General features: G+C 35.5%; 1 protein-coding gene across 12 annotated transcripts in view; it reads left to right on the top strand.

Annotated features, from left to right (window-relative positions):
* CEP112 (centrosomal protein 112) overlaps window positions 1-17,150 on the top strand; it is a 437,573-nt gene that overhangs the window by 41,171 nt on the left and 379,252 nt on the right. For all 12 annotated transcript variants that reach the window (XR_015721256.1, XM_087854195.1, XM_045813972.2 and 9 more), the window contains 2 exons: window positions 7,556-7,603; window positions 8,104-8,181. Coding sequence is in view for 11 of the 12 variants with exons in the window: in XM_087854195.1 (XP_087710321.1) it covers window positions 7,556-7,603; window positions 8,104-8,181 (126 nt within the window). In the remaining variant the exon portion in view is untranslated. The remainder of the gene's footprint in view (window positions 1-7,555; window positions 7,604-8,103; window positions 8,182-17,150) is intronic.

Below are 17,150 nucleotides of genomic sequence, written 5' to 3'. Positions count from 1 at the left end.
TTATAAATATTTTCTCCTACTTTGTTCCTTTCCTTTAATCTCTTACTGGTATCTTTGATGAACAGAAAATGAACATTTTATTGCAGTTCATTTTCTCACTTTTTCACTCTGTGATTTGTGTTGTTTTGTGTCCTATTTAAGATCTTGGACTATCTTAAGGTCCTGAAGATGTTCTTCTATGTTGTCTCCTAGCAGCCTGTTGTTTTACTTTATTTATTTATTTTATTTTATTTTATTTTAGTGTTTATTTTTTAAAGATTTTATTTATTTATTTTTTATTTTATTTTATTTTATTTTAAAGATTTTATTTATTTATTCGACAGAGATAGAGACAGCCAGTGAGAGAGGGGAACACAAGCAGGGGGAGTGGGAGAGGAAGAAGCAGGCTCCCAGCGGAGGAGCCTGATGTGGGGCTCGATCCCATAACGCCGGGATCACGCCCTGAGCCGAAGGCAGACGCTTAACCGCTGTGCCACCCAGGCGCCCCTATTTATTTATCGCACGATCAGGGAGGAGAGGGAGAAGCAGGCTCCCCGTCTGCAGGGAGCCCAACGTGGGGCTTGACCCCAGGACCCTGAGATCATGACCTGAACCAAAGGCAGACGCTTAACTGACTGAGCCACACAGGCGCCCCACTTTTCCTATTTAGATTACATACCATTTGGAGGTGATCTGGGAATGTGTTATAAGATAGGGTGTTAAAATTTACTTTTGTCGCTTATATATATATATCCAGGTGACACTCCCATTTATTGAAAAGACTATTCCTGTGACATTATGGTGTTATTTGTCTCATAAATCAGGTGATACTACATGCCTGTTTCCATTCTGTTCCTTTGGCTTATTTGCTTTTCCTTGTGCCAAGGGACTATGCCTTTGTATATCTGTATTTAATTTGTGCTCGCTAAGTGTTTGTTGAAATGTGAGTAAACCAACGAATGAGCCTCCATTTGTAGTATTATTTCTGAGGAAAAACATTTTTCAAGTTCTAAAATGTTGACTTTAGAAACATTATTTTGGAGCATAATTGATTTGACATTGAGGACTGTATTTATTTTATGCTATTGAGAGAGTTTTGGCCGTTCTGACAGATGCCATGACTTAAAAACATTTATTTTAGTTGTGGTGCTAGTAATATATTGCTTGATAATGTCCATTCCTTTAAGCCAGCTAAAATATCAGATAAAATGTCTTTCTATTTTTCTGGAATCATAGAACATCTTTAACTGGTCAACATTAGTCTACAAAGGATATTTGATCAATTTGACTAAAATCCTGAATAATCCAAAGGAATAATCTGACAGAACCCTTTGTAACCAAACAAATTGGCTAAAACACTAATAACCAAAGTAAAATGTCAAAAGCCAGTTTTCAATAGAAAGCATTCAGATATCTGTATTTGTGTCTAGTTTAAACTATTACATATTTTATTACTGTGATTCTGTTTGTTCGTTAAACAAGAAGTGTTTGGTCATGTGATTCTTTCCTGCTATTGGAACTTAATTTTTTTGGCTTTGTTTTCTGTATAATATTTTGTTAGACTTTAATGTTTCACATAAATCCTTTTTATCTTCCATTTTGGATATTATTTATTGTGGTCTTCTTTCTTGAGGTATTATAAGAGAACAAGAAATTTTCCAGAAGAACTTGAAAAAAGTAAATGTTAAGACTGTTTACAGATTGCTTCAAGTCCATTTACTGGTGGATTACAAAGTGGGAACATTTAACTTCAAAGCACATCTGGCTGGTGTTATAAAATCAGAAAATAGATTGCTTATTTCCCCCAAGTAGACGCAAGAACATGCTTTACTATGGATAATTCTCATTACATATTGAAAGTGGTTATGAGGCAAACTCAATGTATTGTAAATGGACAACAACAGAAAGAAGATTTATACTTGTTTATAGTGTTCATTGTTGCTTTTAAATATTATAATAGATTTTTTCTTTCTTTTTTTTTTGGTCAACTTGAGAAAGAAAATTTATGATAACAGAATGAGTCTTTAACTTCTGTATTTAATGGTTTTTAAAGATGCAGAGGATGAAACAGGAGTCACTTCTGCATAGTTGAAAGGCTACATTGTAATTAGCTAAACCAATATTTTGTACTCTGCTTGTAAATGTAGAGTTGTGTCAAAATAAGTCACAGATGGTTTTCTTGGCTTTTGGTTTTAAATTTTAAGCTTAATTAGAGCTTGAGCATCTTTGAGAATTCCGTTTCCCCCTTCCTTTATTTTTCCCCTCCGATTTAATTCTGCTTATGAATTAGGGTTTTATATATTTGCAGATTTGGGTGTGTTTTTGAAGAATTTACTTTCTTGGCTGGTTTTCTCCATTCCAAAAATAGAGAATGGTTACTTACTTTTCATATATATACCTTCAGACAATAAATATTTATTGAGTGCACTTTGCTGCCTGCCGGAAATGTGCTGCCTCTATTTTTCCAAAAGCTGTGTATATATAGTACAGTGTTATTTACTGAAGAATGTGCCTCTTTCTCTGGTATGATATTTAAGTGGGTTTTATTATTATCTCCACTTAATAAATGTTTCCCAAAGTGAATGTACTAATTCATACACCCACCAGTGGTGCACCATCTGGAACACTTTTATTGTCAAATTTTTAATGTGTACCGATCTGGTGGCTATAAAATGCCATCTCACTGTGGAATTACTTTACGTTTTCATATTTCTGAAAAGATTGCACGTATATTCATATGTGTATTAGTCATTCAAATTTCTTCATCAGTAAAATGTGTCTCATGTTTTTCCCATTTAAAAAAAAACCGTATTGTTCTTTCTTTTGTTAAATTTTAAAGACCTTCTTTACACATTTTGGAGACTGATCATTTGTGCAAACATCTTCCTGTTTATGGGTTATCGTTTCCTTTTATTTATGATATCTTTTTTGAAGAGAAGTTCTTAGTCAAATTTATTAATTTCCTTTTTTTTTTTTAAAGATTTTATTTATTTATTCGACAGAGATAGAGACAGCCAGTGAGAGAGGGAACACAAGCAGGGGGAGTGGGAGAGGAAGAAGCAGGCTCATAGCGGAGGAGCCTGATGTGGGGCTTGATCCCGTAACGCCGGGATCACGCCCTGAGCCGAAGGCAGAAGCTTAACCGCCGTGCCACCCAGGCGCCCGTAATTTCCTTTTTTTTAATGCTTTTTGGGTTTTTTTTTTTTTTTGTTTCTTGCTTAAGAAATCTTTTCTACTCTGAGGCCATAAAGTCATTCTTTTTTGTTTTTGTTTATCTTTTTTGAGAGAGAAAGAGTGTGAGATAGTGCGCATGTGTGCAAGGGAGGGGACGTGGGATGGGATGGGGGTTGGGGGTGGGGTGTAGGGGGCAGAGGGAGAGGGAGAGAGAGAATCTTAAGCAGGCTTCATGCCCAGCATGGAGCCCCATGAGGGGCTCAATATCACAAGCCTGGGACCATGACCTGAGGTGAAATCAAGAGTTGGACTCTTAATCGACTGAGCCACGCAAGCACCTCAAGTCATTCTTTTAAGTTGTCTTCTGAAAGGTTTTATGGCTCTGCTTTTAATTAGAAGTATTTAATCCATTGGGAATTTATTATATATGGTACGAGAAGGAATCAGATATCATTTTTTTCCCCACTTATTGAAGACATCTTTATTTTCTCAATCATTCACAATGCTAGATTTTCATGAATCATGTTCTCATATTTATTTGAGTTTCTAGTACTTTCTAGTTGGTTCCATTGACTTATTCATTACTGTAGTTTTATTATATCTTTGTAAGTCACTCCACCTTGATCTTTTTCTTCAGGCATGTCTTGGCTATTCTTGTCTATTTATTTATATACATTTTATAATGAGCTTATTAAGTTTTATAAAAGCCCTGTTGAGATTTTGGTTTGGAATAATTTAGTCACTAGATCAAGGAGAATTGTCATTTTTACAATATTGAGACTGTCCAAAAGCATGGTTTCACTATTTATTTCTTTATTAATGTTTTTCAAAAAAGCTGAATTATTTTCTCCACAAAAGGCCTATGTGTATTTTCTTAGATTTACTTTTAGAAATTATATATTGTTTTGTGATTACAAATGATATCTCTGTAAAATTATTTTCTTTTCCTAGGTGATTTTTGCTGATTTACAGAAATGCAGCTGACTTTTACGTATCAATTTGGCATCTCGCAGCTTTGCCAAGCGCTTATTTAGTCAGCTCCTGTTTAATATCTTTCTGTTTTCTGTCTTTATTTGTAGTGTTCTCTATGAACTTCCTGAGGTTGTTTAGAAGTTATATTGAATATTATTGTCCCGGTGCTGGAACATAAGCATCATCAGACACTGACCTGCAGGGAAGTGGTCTACCTCAAGTGGATTGCGCAAAAACCCCAATGAATGAAAGTGCTGGACACGGGGGAGGCCAAAGGAGGCCCATATCACTGTTTTCTTCTATTTCATGGCTTTGGAAAAAAGTAATTCCTGCTACTGACAGGGTTTGATTTTGTTTTTTATAGAACGTTTTTATGGATGTTGGATTCTTTTTGTTGTTGTTTTTCATGATTATTGATGTTAGATTTTTTTGAACAAGCAGTAGCCGGTGGTTGTGTGGAATGGATGGATGGCTTGGGTAGCTTACTTTATTTCTTGGTTCAGGAAGGCCTTCTCCCACTCCACTGAAGTTCAGTTTCTTTAATAAGTGCTGCCTTTGGTGGTTGTCATTTAGGCCTGTCATTCTCTGCTTCTTTGCTTCTGTCTTGTTTCTATAGGGTCTTTTTCTTCAGCTCCATCTTTCTTTCCCTTCATTATGGACAAACTTCCTCACAAGGGGCGTCTCTCTACTGCAGAAGTGGTTCCTTCCTAAGAACCTTCTCTGGTTCTTTACACTTTTTGCATCCTTCTTTTGATTCTCCTGTCTCCAGCACTCTGATCCATCAGGTTTTTTGTACGACTCACATAAGGTAGACCACTCTCCTTATACAGGTCAGTGTTTGATGACATTTATATTCCAACACCACTAGGACCCTGAGGCACGTTCTTTTTGTTCCATGCTATCACTCTGGTTTGGCTCAGGATCTAATTCTGCTGATCTGTGATCTTTCTTTGGCCACTTAAATGTAAATCAAGGGTTTTAGTAATGGGTCCTTGTTATGATGTAGGCTTAGGTGATGTGTGTTTTTATGTGCTCTCTTTGTTGATCTGTATGGGTTTTTGGAGGATGGGGAGAGAAATTTAAATTCAAACAGTTGCCATTACTTTATAGGAATCAGCCTTCAGGCGAAAGAAAATTGTTTTGTAAATTACTCCTTATCTAGGTGCTAAAATATAGTTACTCTTCAGATCTTATCTGTTGCTATAGAGGCTTTTATGTTTTTTGAACATGAATAATCAGTTCTATTTTTAATTTCATTGCCTCTGTATTCTTCGATTAATTGGTCCTTTATGCATCCTTATCGTTATTATCAACGTGGGTATTTGGGTATGGATTGTTTATCTTCCATTATTATGAACTATAATAAGTCATTTGAGGAGTCTTTTGAAAACACAGTGAGATTTTGGAGGAATGGATTCTGATAATATATGTTTGACAAAGTTTGTCAGTTGATGCCAGTGGTATACTTCCGGGTAAAAATCATTATTCGAGTTTGGAGTCATGGTTAATGTTGTAGTGTGTTCTTGTACATTTTGGGATTATCTATGTCATAAACTATAAATTTAAGATGTCAAGAGATTAGAATTCCATGATAATGATTTTTAATTATCACTTCGTTTGAGAATGAAATATTTGGGATAATAATCAGTGTTTCTAATTTATCATACAGTATATTCATCCAATAAATATTTCCTTGAAAGCCTACTACAAGTTAGGTATTGTGCTAGCTACCAGGAATACAAAGTTGAGAAGTCATTATCCTTGCACTTATTGTGCATAAAGACAGATGTGGCGACATACTGATAAACCCTTAGAATGTGCTATGAGAGACATGTAGGATACTTTAGGAGTTTGGTAAGAGGGTGGGATCAGGGTACGTTTTGCCCCTTCCTCCCTTCTTTCCTTCCTTCCTTCCTCCCTCCCTCCCTCCCTCCTTCCCTCCTATCCTCCCTCCTTCTTTCCCTTCTCCTTCCTTTGTTCTTGATGAGGACACGGAATATACGTGAGGTTCAGTGGGGTGGAGTCCGGAGCCGACGACCAGGAAAGAATTCTTGAGGCGTCTTTGGTGCAAAATTGGTGGTTTATTAAAGCACGGGGACAGGACCCGTGGGCAGAAAGAGCTGCTGCACCAGGGTTGTGAGAGGTGGCTGTTATATACCATGGGGTTGGGGGAGGTAAGGAAAAAGGGAGGTTGAGGAAATACTTTCATATGTTAAAGAAGACTCACAAGATACCAGAGGCCTTGCCTTTGTCAAGTGAAGGTTGTTTTTCCCTCTAGCAAGGCATTAACGTTAATATGGTTGGGGACTTCCTGCAGATTACAAGGACATTTAATTTTATCTACATTCCCTTCCATGCTTTGTTCTTGTAAACTGCTAAGACATTTGTAAACTGAGGGAGACTCAAGTCTTGCAGGAATGTGGTATCTATAGGTTAACTGTTTCTTTGTCCTTTAGGGCAGCCAGGAGTGCCAGAGGAAAGTCACATACATTGGGGGGGGGGGGCGGGTTGCAGGGTGTCAGTTTCTGCTTTGTCCTCAACTTGCCTTCTGTTCCCTCATCAGTTCTTAATGAATATTTGTTGGGCACCTGTCACCTCCCAGGCCCTGAGGTAGATGCTAGGGATAGATGGGTTGTGACAGTCATAATAGTTTGTTTTCAGAGCTTACACTCTTACAGAAGATAGATATTTTGATTATAAAAGGGTACTATCTGAGTAGGAGGAACTTAATTAAATTTCTTGGGGAAGAGTCTTGAGTAAGTGAACCACAAGAAGAAATTGGGAGAATGATTTCATAGGTTGCAAAGACTCAGATTTGGGAGAGAATGTAGTGTTTTTAAAGGTAAAATAAGTCATTTAGTGTCCTTGGAATACAGGGTATACTGAGGGGGTAGATGAACCTGAAAGGTAGATGTAGGAGAAGTCCCAAAGGAATTCTCTACTGTAGTAGTTATTCTGGAGGTGAATGTAAGGGTTCCTGCACGGAACCTGTCTGGCTGTGTAGTAAATTGAGACTTGAAAGGTGATTAGGTGCGTGCTTGTAGGGGCTAGAGGGGCTCAGAGTGGTGTCTAGGGGTAGAGAGTTACAGGAAGACTACTGTATTTCGGTAATGGAAGTCATCCAGGGTTCTGGGAGTATAAAACGTGATGGGAGGAGTAGTGGAAATGAAGCTGGGCAGTTAGGCTATGAGAGGATCACAAAGGTGCATTTCTGTCTGCAAAAGAGTTTGTTTTATATTTTATTTGTTAGTGGGCTACTAAAAACATGTTGTGCAATACCCATCCTAAAACACAAACTTAATATTAAGGCACATAGAAAACATTTTTGTATAGCAGCTGAATTCTATATTTTATCAAATAATAATTAAAACTGAAGATTCAAAAATATTAATAATTAATAAAATTATTAAATTCTATCTCAAATTTTTAGATAGAAAATCCTCGATACCTGAGACAGAAGCCAATCCCGGTTTCTCTGGTAGGTGAGAATTTCACTGGACTTTTCCTATGGACGGATTTTTTTTTTTTTTTAAGATTTTATTTATTCGTTGAGAGAGAGCGAGTGAGAAAGAGAGCACATGCGCAAGTGCGGGGAGGGGCAGAGGCAGAGGGAGAGAGAATCCCAAGCAGACTCCATGGAGCATGGAGTCCGCCGTCGGGCTTATCTCACGACCCTGAGATCATGACCTGAGCTGAAATTAAGAGCTGGGTGCTCAACTGACTGAGCCACCTGGCGCCCCCTTATGGACAGATACTTTTAAATAAAGTAATCATTAAGTCCTTTACAGAAAAGAACGCAAGTCCACATTATGAAGCATACTAGTCTTATTAATCCTATCACTTGAGAGTGAATAAATCGCTTTTTTTCTCCAATGGTGGTATTATTTTGGCATGAACTTCAGGCAATTAGAGTTTCCTTTTGGGTTAAGAATAAAGAAGGCCAAAAAAAGTATTGAATAACTCTTACTCATTCCACAGATGACTCCCAAATTCAGCCTGAGAAAATCCAGCAGTTTCCATGATGATCAACTACTCTCTCGAATGCATGAGAAAGAGGTAGGATTGAGATATTTCTGTTGTATCGAATAATGAGCACAGTTTTTGTATTTTGTATAGTATGAGTTTTCAGGTCTTTGAATAATGATGCACGGTAGGGAGGGGTTGTCTTTGGTACGAATGTAAAATAATGATGCAGGGTAGGCAAGGTTTGTTTTTCTCTTTTTTCATGCACATTTTCCACTTTGTGAGAGTGTGCCGAGGGGCTGTCTCCTGACTATCCATCCCTGCTTGTCAGGGCCTGGGGAGATGGCAGTTTTCAGAAGCAGTGTCTTTGACCTCAGCGAATCCCTCCATTCTGCCTTTATCTCAACTTAGTTTTAATGGATCTTTCTAGTTTCGCTATTCTTACTGCTCTGCTATTTAAATTGATCTGCTAAATTTGCTATGCTATGGTTGATATATAACATAATATACTATCTTTCTTTGGTCTTTGAAAATAGAATTATCCAAATGGCAGTATTGTTTATTGGCTAAAAGCATAAACAATGGAGTAAAGACTACCTGGATTTAAATCCAGCTTATTTGCTGTGTGAAAATGGGCAGATACTTGCTCCCTCTGAGTCTTAGTTTCCCTGTCTAATTTGGGAGATACCTGCCTTACAGGATTTGGATCAAGATTTTATGGTCCGTAAGTACCTGTCTGCTTCACATATAGTAGACATGAAATGATGGTGAATTTGCTTAATGATTTTCTTTTTAAAATTTCTGTTTTAGGAAATTTGAAAATCACTACTATTATTTTTATTTTTGCTTATGACACCAACGAAACACTTTTGGTCATCTGTGTGGTGTGATAGAAGACTTAGATTAGGAATCTGAAAAACTATGTCCTTAACTTGCCTTTACCATTCTCTAGTCATATTAGCCAGGGAAGTCAAGAATATTAGTTTAGTTTTTGCTTTAAGAGAGGATAATTATTGATGTCACAGGGTCATTACCAAAATTAATGAGAATAATGAATATGTATGAACTTGTAAATTGTAGTTTAAATGTGCAAATGTGAAAGATGTTATTGGACTTAGATTTAATGTTTCTAATAAATTTAATTAAATAATTTTATCTTTCATTATGTTTTCTTTCATTTTAATGAGGATGCTTCTAAGAATTTCTAAAATTTAATTTCAGTTTGGTGATTTTTCAACAGGAAAGGGTTTTCTCACCACCCTATTTATAAAATATCACAAAGGACATTGATTTTTTTTTGCTTAGATATTCCAAACAATAGCATGAGCATATAATTTAATTTTTGTTGATAATGGAGAAGGAAAGGCAATTTTTTCTTTTAACTTTCAATCTGGTGGAATTACTGCTGCTGATCTCAGTACTGTTTGTCATTTCATGGCTCCCGTTTAAGGCGTGTGGGGTTTTGTTTCTTGGTGCAATCTTAGTGTTTAAAAAAATTGTTGAAATAAAAAACAACTACATTTTAAAAAGCCTTTGAGGGAAATACTTTTCATATGCAGACACATCTTCTTTTGAGCTCTTATTTTGAATTTCTTTCTTTTCCAAATTGTCATTAATTGTTTTTACAAGTCATCCTAAGTCATCCCCAACCACTTTGCTTTTTACTTTTATTTTGTACTAATTCTTAGCGTTGAGGCTGCTTACCATAGAATAATTAAGATAATTGAAAGGAAGTACTGGCTTTTTGAATCTTTTGGGGGTCTTTGATGAAATAGTATCTTTATTCTTTATGACGGCACCTTGGGTCAGGCATGACCATGCCAGTGCTACCCACAATGTGTTGAGTGAGAGAAAAAGCATTTAAAGCTATCGTGTATTACAGCAGATTCATTTTTAAATGTGCGTGGCTTTATTTTTTCCACACCCTTATGTTTTTGTTTTTCTTTTTGGCATACTACAAAAATATTTTTGGCATCATTGAGAAGTTTGCATCTAAACATCATCTTACTTCATATCTTAAAATATATCCAGTGCATATATTTTGGCTAAAATAATCCTTTGTGCAATTACATAGTTGTTTTGGACTTCTGTATGAAATTTTTAAATCATATTTTTTCTCTATACTAAAATATTTAAAAATTAGATGCTGAGTTGCCTCTGTGTGAGAATTATCTTAGTTCTTTCTTTTAAAGTAGCATTTGTAATTATAAAATAATTCGTGGATTTTTATTGAAGAAATTTTAGAAAATACAGACATATGTAAAGAAGGAAATAAAAATCAGCCATAAAACCAACACCTAGAAATAAAAACACTGGCAAAATATTGTATTGCCTTTTAGTTTTTTTCTTTATGTATCCCATAAACCCAAGTGTTTCCTTAGAAAATGAGACGATACCATATATTTTTTTTGTATATTTTGAGTAATTTTCATTCTATTAAATTTTGTTCCTAATTATCTATTTTTAGTGGCTGTATTGTATTTCAAATTATGGAAGTATCCCCAGTTAATTTAACTTTTCCCTATTGTTGGGAATTAAAATTTTTTATACTTTCCCTAATATAAATAATTGTGGGAAGAATATCCTTATTATCTCTTAATAATTAATATATCCTTATATGCATCTCTAACTATTTCCTTGGGGTACTGAATTATATCTTACATGATAGAATTGAAATGATGGATTTCTGTAAGTTTAGTATCATTAACAATTTCACTTCTAGAATAAAAATTAACACTTGGAAGCCCATTGAAAATTGTATGTTACTGTAAGATGCAAGTAAGGAATTTATTATGTGCAAAAATGAGAATGAGAATAAAAAGACAAAAATAGGGGTACCTGGGTGGCATAGTTGGTTAAGCGTCTGCTTTTGGCTTGGGTCATGGTCTCAGGAACCTGGAATCGAGCCCCGCATTGGGCTTTCTGCTACATGGGGAGTCTGCTTCTCCCTTTCACTTTCACTCTGTGCTCTCTCTCAAATAAATAAATAAAATCTTAAAAAAAAAAAAGGCAAAGATAAACAGGAGCCACTTGAAGGCAGAGGAAGTAGCAATTTGTATTGCCTTTGTAAATACAAAAATACTAATTATATTTTTAATACAGAACATGTATTTGCAGGACAAAATTTTTTAATATCCTCATATTTGAAATAAAAAATACCAATCATATTGTGTTATTATTTTTGTCTGTTTTCCAGAGATATTTTTCTAACTTGGATTTTTTCCTAAATTTAAATACATAGTTATGTTGTGATATGCATAGTTATCCTTTAGGATAATTTTATGTCTGCTTGCTTAAGTCACTTTTATTAAATATACTTGTGGATATGATGATAAATGCTTTTCTGTTTTGAAATTTAGTAGAGCCTTGCATGTCTGTATAAGAAAACCCTGATGTGTCTTTTGCATGTTCTCATCTAAAAAATGCTTTTGTTGTTGCTGGGCAGTGTTTTAAAAATAATGAAGAACATTGTTTAAAATGAGTTAACTGTATTTTAAAATGAAACATGAAATATTAAATATTTCATCTTCTTTTTCTCCACACCTAATCCTCATTCTTCGGAGGTAATCATTGCTAAAAATTTAGTATGTATTCTCTTTAAATTTTTCTAGGAATATCTCAGTTTTTTATACAAATGAAATCATAGATCATTGCTTTAAGTTTTTTTTAACTTAAATATATAGTCCGATAATATTTCTATGTATAAATTGTCTTTATTCTTTTAAATAGTTACATTGTATTTTACTTTACTGCTGTATCAGTATTTTATTAATACAGTTCCTGTTGAGGGATATAGGTTATGTATTTTGCTCTAATAGTGTTTCAGGAACATCCCTATGTATATCTTTGTGTATCCTATGCTTCTTTCTTTTGGGAGGTGGGGGAAGGGACAGAGGGAGGGAGAGAATCCTCAAGCAGACTCCGCAGCAAGCACGGAGCAGTACGCGGGGCTCAATCCCACCACCCTGAGATCATGACCTGAGCCCAAATCAAAAGTTGGCGGTTTAGCCACCCAGGCGCCCCTCGTATGCTTATTCTTGTATGATACATTCTGTGAAATGGAATTGCTCATTCACAGGGTTGCGCACTTAAATTTTTTCTTGTCATCAACAGATCCTTCAGATAAGATTCTGTGCCTAGGGTTGTAGGTGTGGGAAGAATGGGGGAGTGATGGCTAAGAGGTATGAGAGTTCTTTTGTGGAGTGCTAAAAATGTGCTGAAATTAGATTGTGAGGATGGTTGCCTAATTCTCTGCTACAGTAAAAGCCGTTCAATTATATACTTTAAATAGGTGAGTATTCTGGTGTGGGAATTATGTGTATTTCAATAAAGCTATTAAAAAAAGGTTATGTCTGCTTATATTTGCACCAGTAGTGTATGAGAATATCTGTTTTCTCATTTCATCAACATTCACTTCTAAACATTTTTAATTATCTATGGCATAAAAAATAGTATCTTGTTTTGAGATTTACATTTATTATAAATGAGAATGAACGTATTTTCTGTCTGTTTTAATTTCACTTTTATGAGCTGTCTTTTCTTACAGTTTTCCATGTTTTTATTGAATTGTTTGTCTTCATTGTGATTGCTGAGCAATTTCTTTTTTTTTAAAGGAGTCTCAAATCTCTTCTGATTACAGCCCTTGATATTTCCTTCTCTTTTTCTTTTAAGATCTTATTAAGATTATTAATTTGAGATAGAGCACGAACATGAACACGAGTGGGTGGAGCAGCAGAGGGAGAAGCAGGCTGTCTGCTAGGCTCGGGAGCCCCATGCGGAGTTCAATCCCAGGACTGAGCCCAAGGCAGATGCTTAACCGACTGAGCCACCCCTCCTGAGCAATTTCTGTATTAAAGAATTCTGGTCTTGGGGCGCCTGGGTGGCTCAGTCGGTTAAGCATCTGCCTTTGGTTCAGGTCATGATCTCAGGGTCCTGGGTCAAGTCCCGCATGGGGCTCTGTGCTCAGTGGGGAGCCTACTTCTCCCTCTCCTCCTGCCCCTCCTCCCTGCTTGTGCTTTCTCTCTCAAATAAATAAATAAATAAATAAAATAAAATCTTGTTAAAAAAAAGAATTCTGGTCTTTGTCATATATCTTGTAAGCATTTTTCTCTATGTCTTTGGTTTATTTCTGATTTTTTTTTTTAACGTATGCAAGTGTTCTCTTAAAAGCTGGATCTATCGGTCTTTTCTCTACGGCTTCTGGTTTTTGTATCATACCTAGAAAAACATTTCTTTTTCTAAGATTATGAAAAAAAATTCACTCATGTTTTTGTCTCTCTTTAAATCTTATTTTTATGTTTAAATCTCAGATCTATTTCAGAGGCTTTTGTTGTGAGTAGTGATGGTAATCTAGGGCTGTCAATTTTAATGTCTACAATAAAAAATTAGGAGGTTGCAATGTTTAAGTTAAAGAAGGCAGGAAGTGTGGAGAGAATTGTTTGATATGAAATTTTATACAGATTACAGAGTTCATCTGTGTCATGAAGCATTCAGTGAAGGATTTGATTCTGTTTAAACTTTAGAGAGTCCTGAAACACTGAATTAGCCTTTACAAATCAAACTTTATAAAATACAACTTTCATTTTAAGTTTATAATTGCGTGGTAAATACCATGGATGTTAAATGAGTGATATTTGCAATATTATTTAATTACAGCTAAAGATTTGTAGTAGGTTTCTTTTTTGGTGGTTAAAATACATATACCCATAAAATACTTAAAGATGTTCTTTTAAATTTCTAATTAATTTTGGGCATTATGGGAAAACATGTTCAGAGACAGTGATCCTTTATTTTAACTTTAGTCTATTAGTCACAAACACACTTGAACTTGTTTGCCTTTGTAATTGCTAACACATTTCCTGTGATATCTACATCAGAGTTCTGTGACAGTGAGCATCATTAAGCAGTGGGTTTTTTCTTTAGTATCCTAAAAAAAGATTTCTGACATAGATTAAGTCATTTGGAAAACCGTTGTCACTGAAAATGAAGTAAGAGACAACACAACAAGGGGAGATCAATTTTCAGAGCAACCATCAGTTTTCAGAGCAGATGGTAGAAATTGCTCTTTTTGTGAAATAAAATAGAAAATTTCCTTTGAACTTCACCTTCACTTATATTGAACATTTTTACCTATTGTGTAAAAAGGGATGTTGCTTCCTTCTCACATGTAATGCCAATTAGGCATTTTTACCTTTGTGAATCTGCTAGTTAAATACAGAATTTAAATAAATCCAAGATAGCAAAATTTACATTATTGATATAATAAATGAAAATATTGCTGTTTTTAAACATTTCATATGAATGTAAACTCAGATATACACAAGCTCACAAAATATAATAAATAATCATACAAAGGAATACCATTGTAAACAACACCCAGGCACAGAATTAGATCATTGTCGATATCCCAGAAGCCTGCTGTCTAACCCTTCCCAAACATACTTGTTTCCATCTTCCTTAGAGGTAACTACTGGGGCACCTGGGTGGCTCAGTTGGTTAAGTGGCCGACTCTTGATTTCCGCTCAGGACATGCTCTTGGGGTTCTGCGATTGCGTCCCGCCTCCGGCTCTGTGCTCACGGGGGAGTCTGCTGAAGGATTGTCTCTTTCCCTCTCCCTCTGGCCCTCCCCCTACTCACACGCATTCTCTGTCTCTCAAATAAATAAATAAATCTTTAAAAAAGTTATCCTGATACTGATTTTTCTGATTATAATTTCCCTCCTTTGTTTTTAAAGTTGATTTTATCACCAATGCCAGCATCCTTAAAAGTGAAAATATTTTTATTTTAGATTTTAAACTTCATCTAAATAGAACTAAACTTTATATATTCTTTTCTTTTTAACTTTTTTTTTTTTAAGATTTTATTTATTTATTTGACAGAGACAGCAAGAGAGGGAACACAAGCAGGGGGAGTGGGAGTGGGAGAAACAGGCCTCCTGCTGAGCCGATACGGGGCTTGATCCCAGGACCCTGGGATTATGACCTGAGCCGAAAGTAGACACTTAAAGACTGAGCCACCCAGGCGCCCCATAGACTTTATATATTGTTTCGCCTCTTTTGCTTAGTAGTACATTGGTGAATCTGCTATGATTATCCCCCATCTAGATTTCTCTAAATGAATCTGCCACAAATTCTTGCCATTTTGTTGATGAGTCTATTCTAATTTTTGGCTTTTACAAACAGTAATTCTATGAACAATCTTGTACATGTATCCTGACAAATGTGTGAGGGTTTCTCTAGGGTAGTGGCTCTCAATGAGCCCGTGGTCCTCATGACTCTTTTATGAGGTCTGTGAGGGCAAAATTATTTTGCAATGATATTTAAATGTTATTTATCTCTTCAGGACGTTGACGATGGTGCAGATGCAGTGCTGGGTAAACGTGTATCTTAGCCCAAATCAAGGCAGTGGTTCCACATTGTACTTGTGGTTATTATATCCTTCAGTGCCACACGGTCACAGGGAATAAATGAACAATTTTACTTAGATGAAACAAGCCGTGAAACTCTTAATTTTATTAAATCAGATATGCATTCTTTTTGATACCTGAGTGAAGGAATGGAACTTTGCAAAGAAAACGTAACATTGTATACTGAGGGATGATGGCTGCCCAGAGGAAAAATGGTTGTCTGATTCTCTGAGTTGGGAACTGCTGCTGTTTTTGTGGAAGACCGTTTTTATTTGAAAGAATGGTTATTCAGACTTGAATATCTGACAGGCAGTCTCTGAAAAATGAACAAAATGAGCCTGTCACTTCAAGTAAAACAACTGATATTTGTTGCTAATGATAATACTAGAATTTTGGAAACTCTGTCCATCACTGTGGGCTTGAGAGCTTTCTAATACTAAGACTTTTTTGGTGAGATTGGTGGTGATATTAACCAATGTGAAGTTCTGGTATTGTACTATGAAATTTTCAATATTTGGAAATTTACATAACTCATTGAACTGAAGTTTTCCAAATGAGTAATGCATGCTGTCATAAGACCACACATGGGTAAAAAGTCCATTCCAAGTTCAAGGTAGACCAACAGAACTTACCATGACAGGGCATGAAAAGTTTCAGATTCCACAGTGCAAGTAACTTTAAAAATCTAGTACTTGTGAGTGTTGGCTTACTTAAGAGACTATCCACAATTATCTGAAAAGGGTACTAAAATACTTTTTCCCTTTCCAACTATCTATTTCTTTAAGGAAACATTTAAGGAAGAACGAATTCCAATATTGCACAGATTCTTTGAGATAGTAGAGGAGGGGGGAATACTTCTCAATTCATTTTATGAGATAGATCCCGACACCAAAACCAGAAGAGGAAAAAATGAAATCCCAGTAAAAATAAAAATTTAATAACAAAATTCATTATCAATATACTGAGAAAAGACTTTCAGTTAATAAATGATGCTGGTACAATCTTTCATTTACCTGGAAGAAAATAAAATTGGATCCTCATTCTCTAAAAACAAAGAGAAACAAAAACAAATTCTGGATATACTGAACAATCTGTAAATGCCCAAATGAAAAGCCTCAAAACAACAGAAATCTTGCAAACAAAACAAAACTCTAGAAATCAGAAGATCTTTCTAACCTAAAAAATTTCCAAACCCAGAGCATATAAAATAAATGATAGCAGTATTCAACTCAAGTGAAATAGAAGACTTTGTGTGGTAAAAAATACAACAAACAAGATCAGCAGAAATATAATGGATTTGGGGAAAGTATTTGGGGCAGACCGTGTGTTAATGTGTATAGCACACCAGGAGGTCTTACTGACCGACAGATAGAAATGTGGATTGAAATTGTGACAGGACACTTTCCAGGACAGATTCATATAGACGCAGAATGTGTGAAAAGGGGCTAAGACAGTAGTTTTCAGAATGCAAGTCAGAGTAGTAATGAGGTAACCACTGTTCCTGGGGAAGAGGTAAATTTACCTTTATTTCATTTTCTTTTTATTATTATTATTTTTTTGCCCTAGGGGAAGAGACATTATTCTGCCCTGTAAGCACCTGAATTTACCTTTACCAGGGGGCAAAATCTAGTAAGATACATCCACCATTGACTCATCC

The sequence above is a fragment of the Ursus americanus genome, chromosome 23, assembly GCF_024610735.1.
Source record: "Ursus americanus isolate L20-20 chromosome 23, mUrsAme1.1.p, whole genome shotgun sequence".
Taxonomy (NCBI): Eukaryota; Metazoa; Chordata; class Mammalia; order Carnivora; family Ursidae; genus Ursus; species Ursus americanus.
The sequence above is the reverse complement of the archived record's forward strand: the minus strand, read 5'-3'. Positions and strand labels throughout refer to the sequence as shown.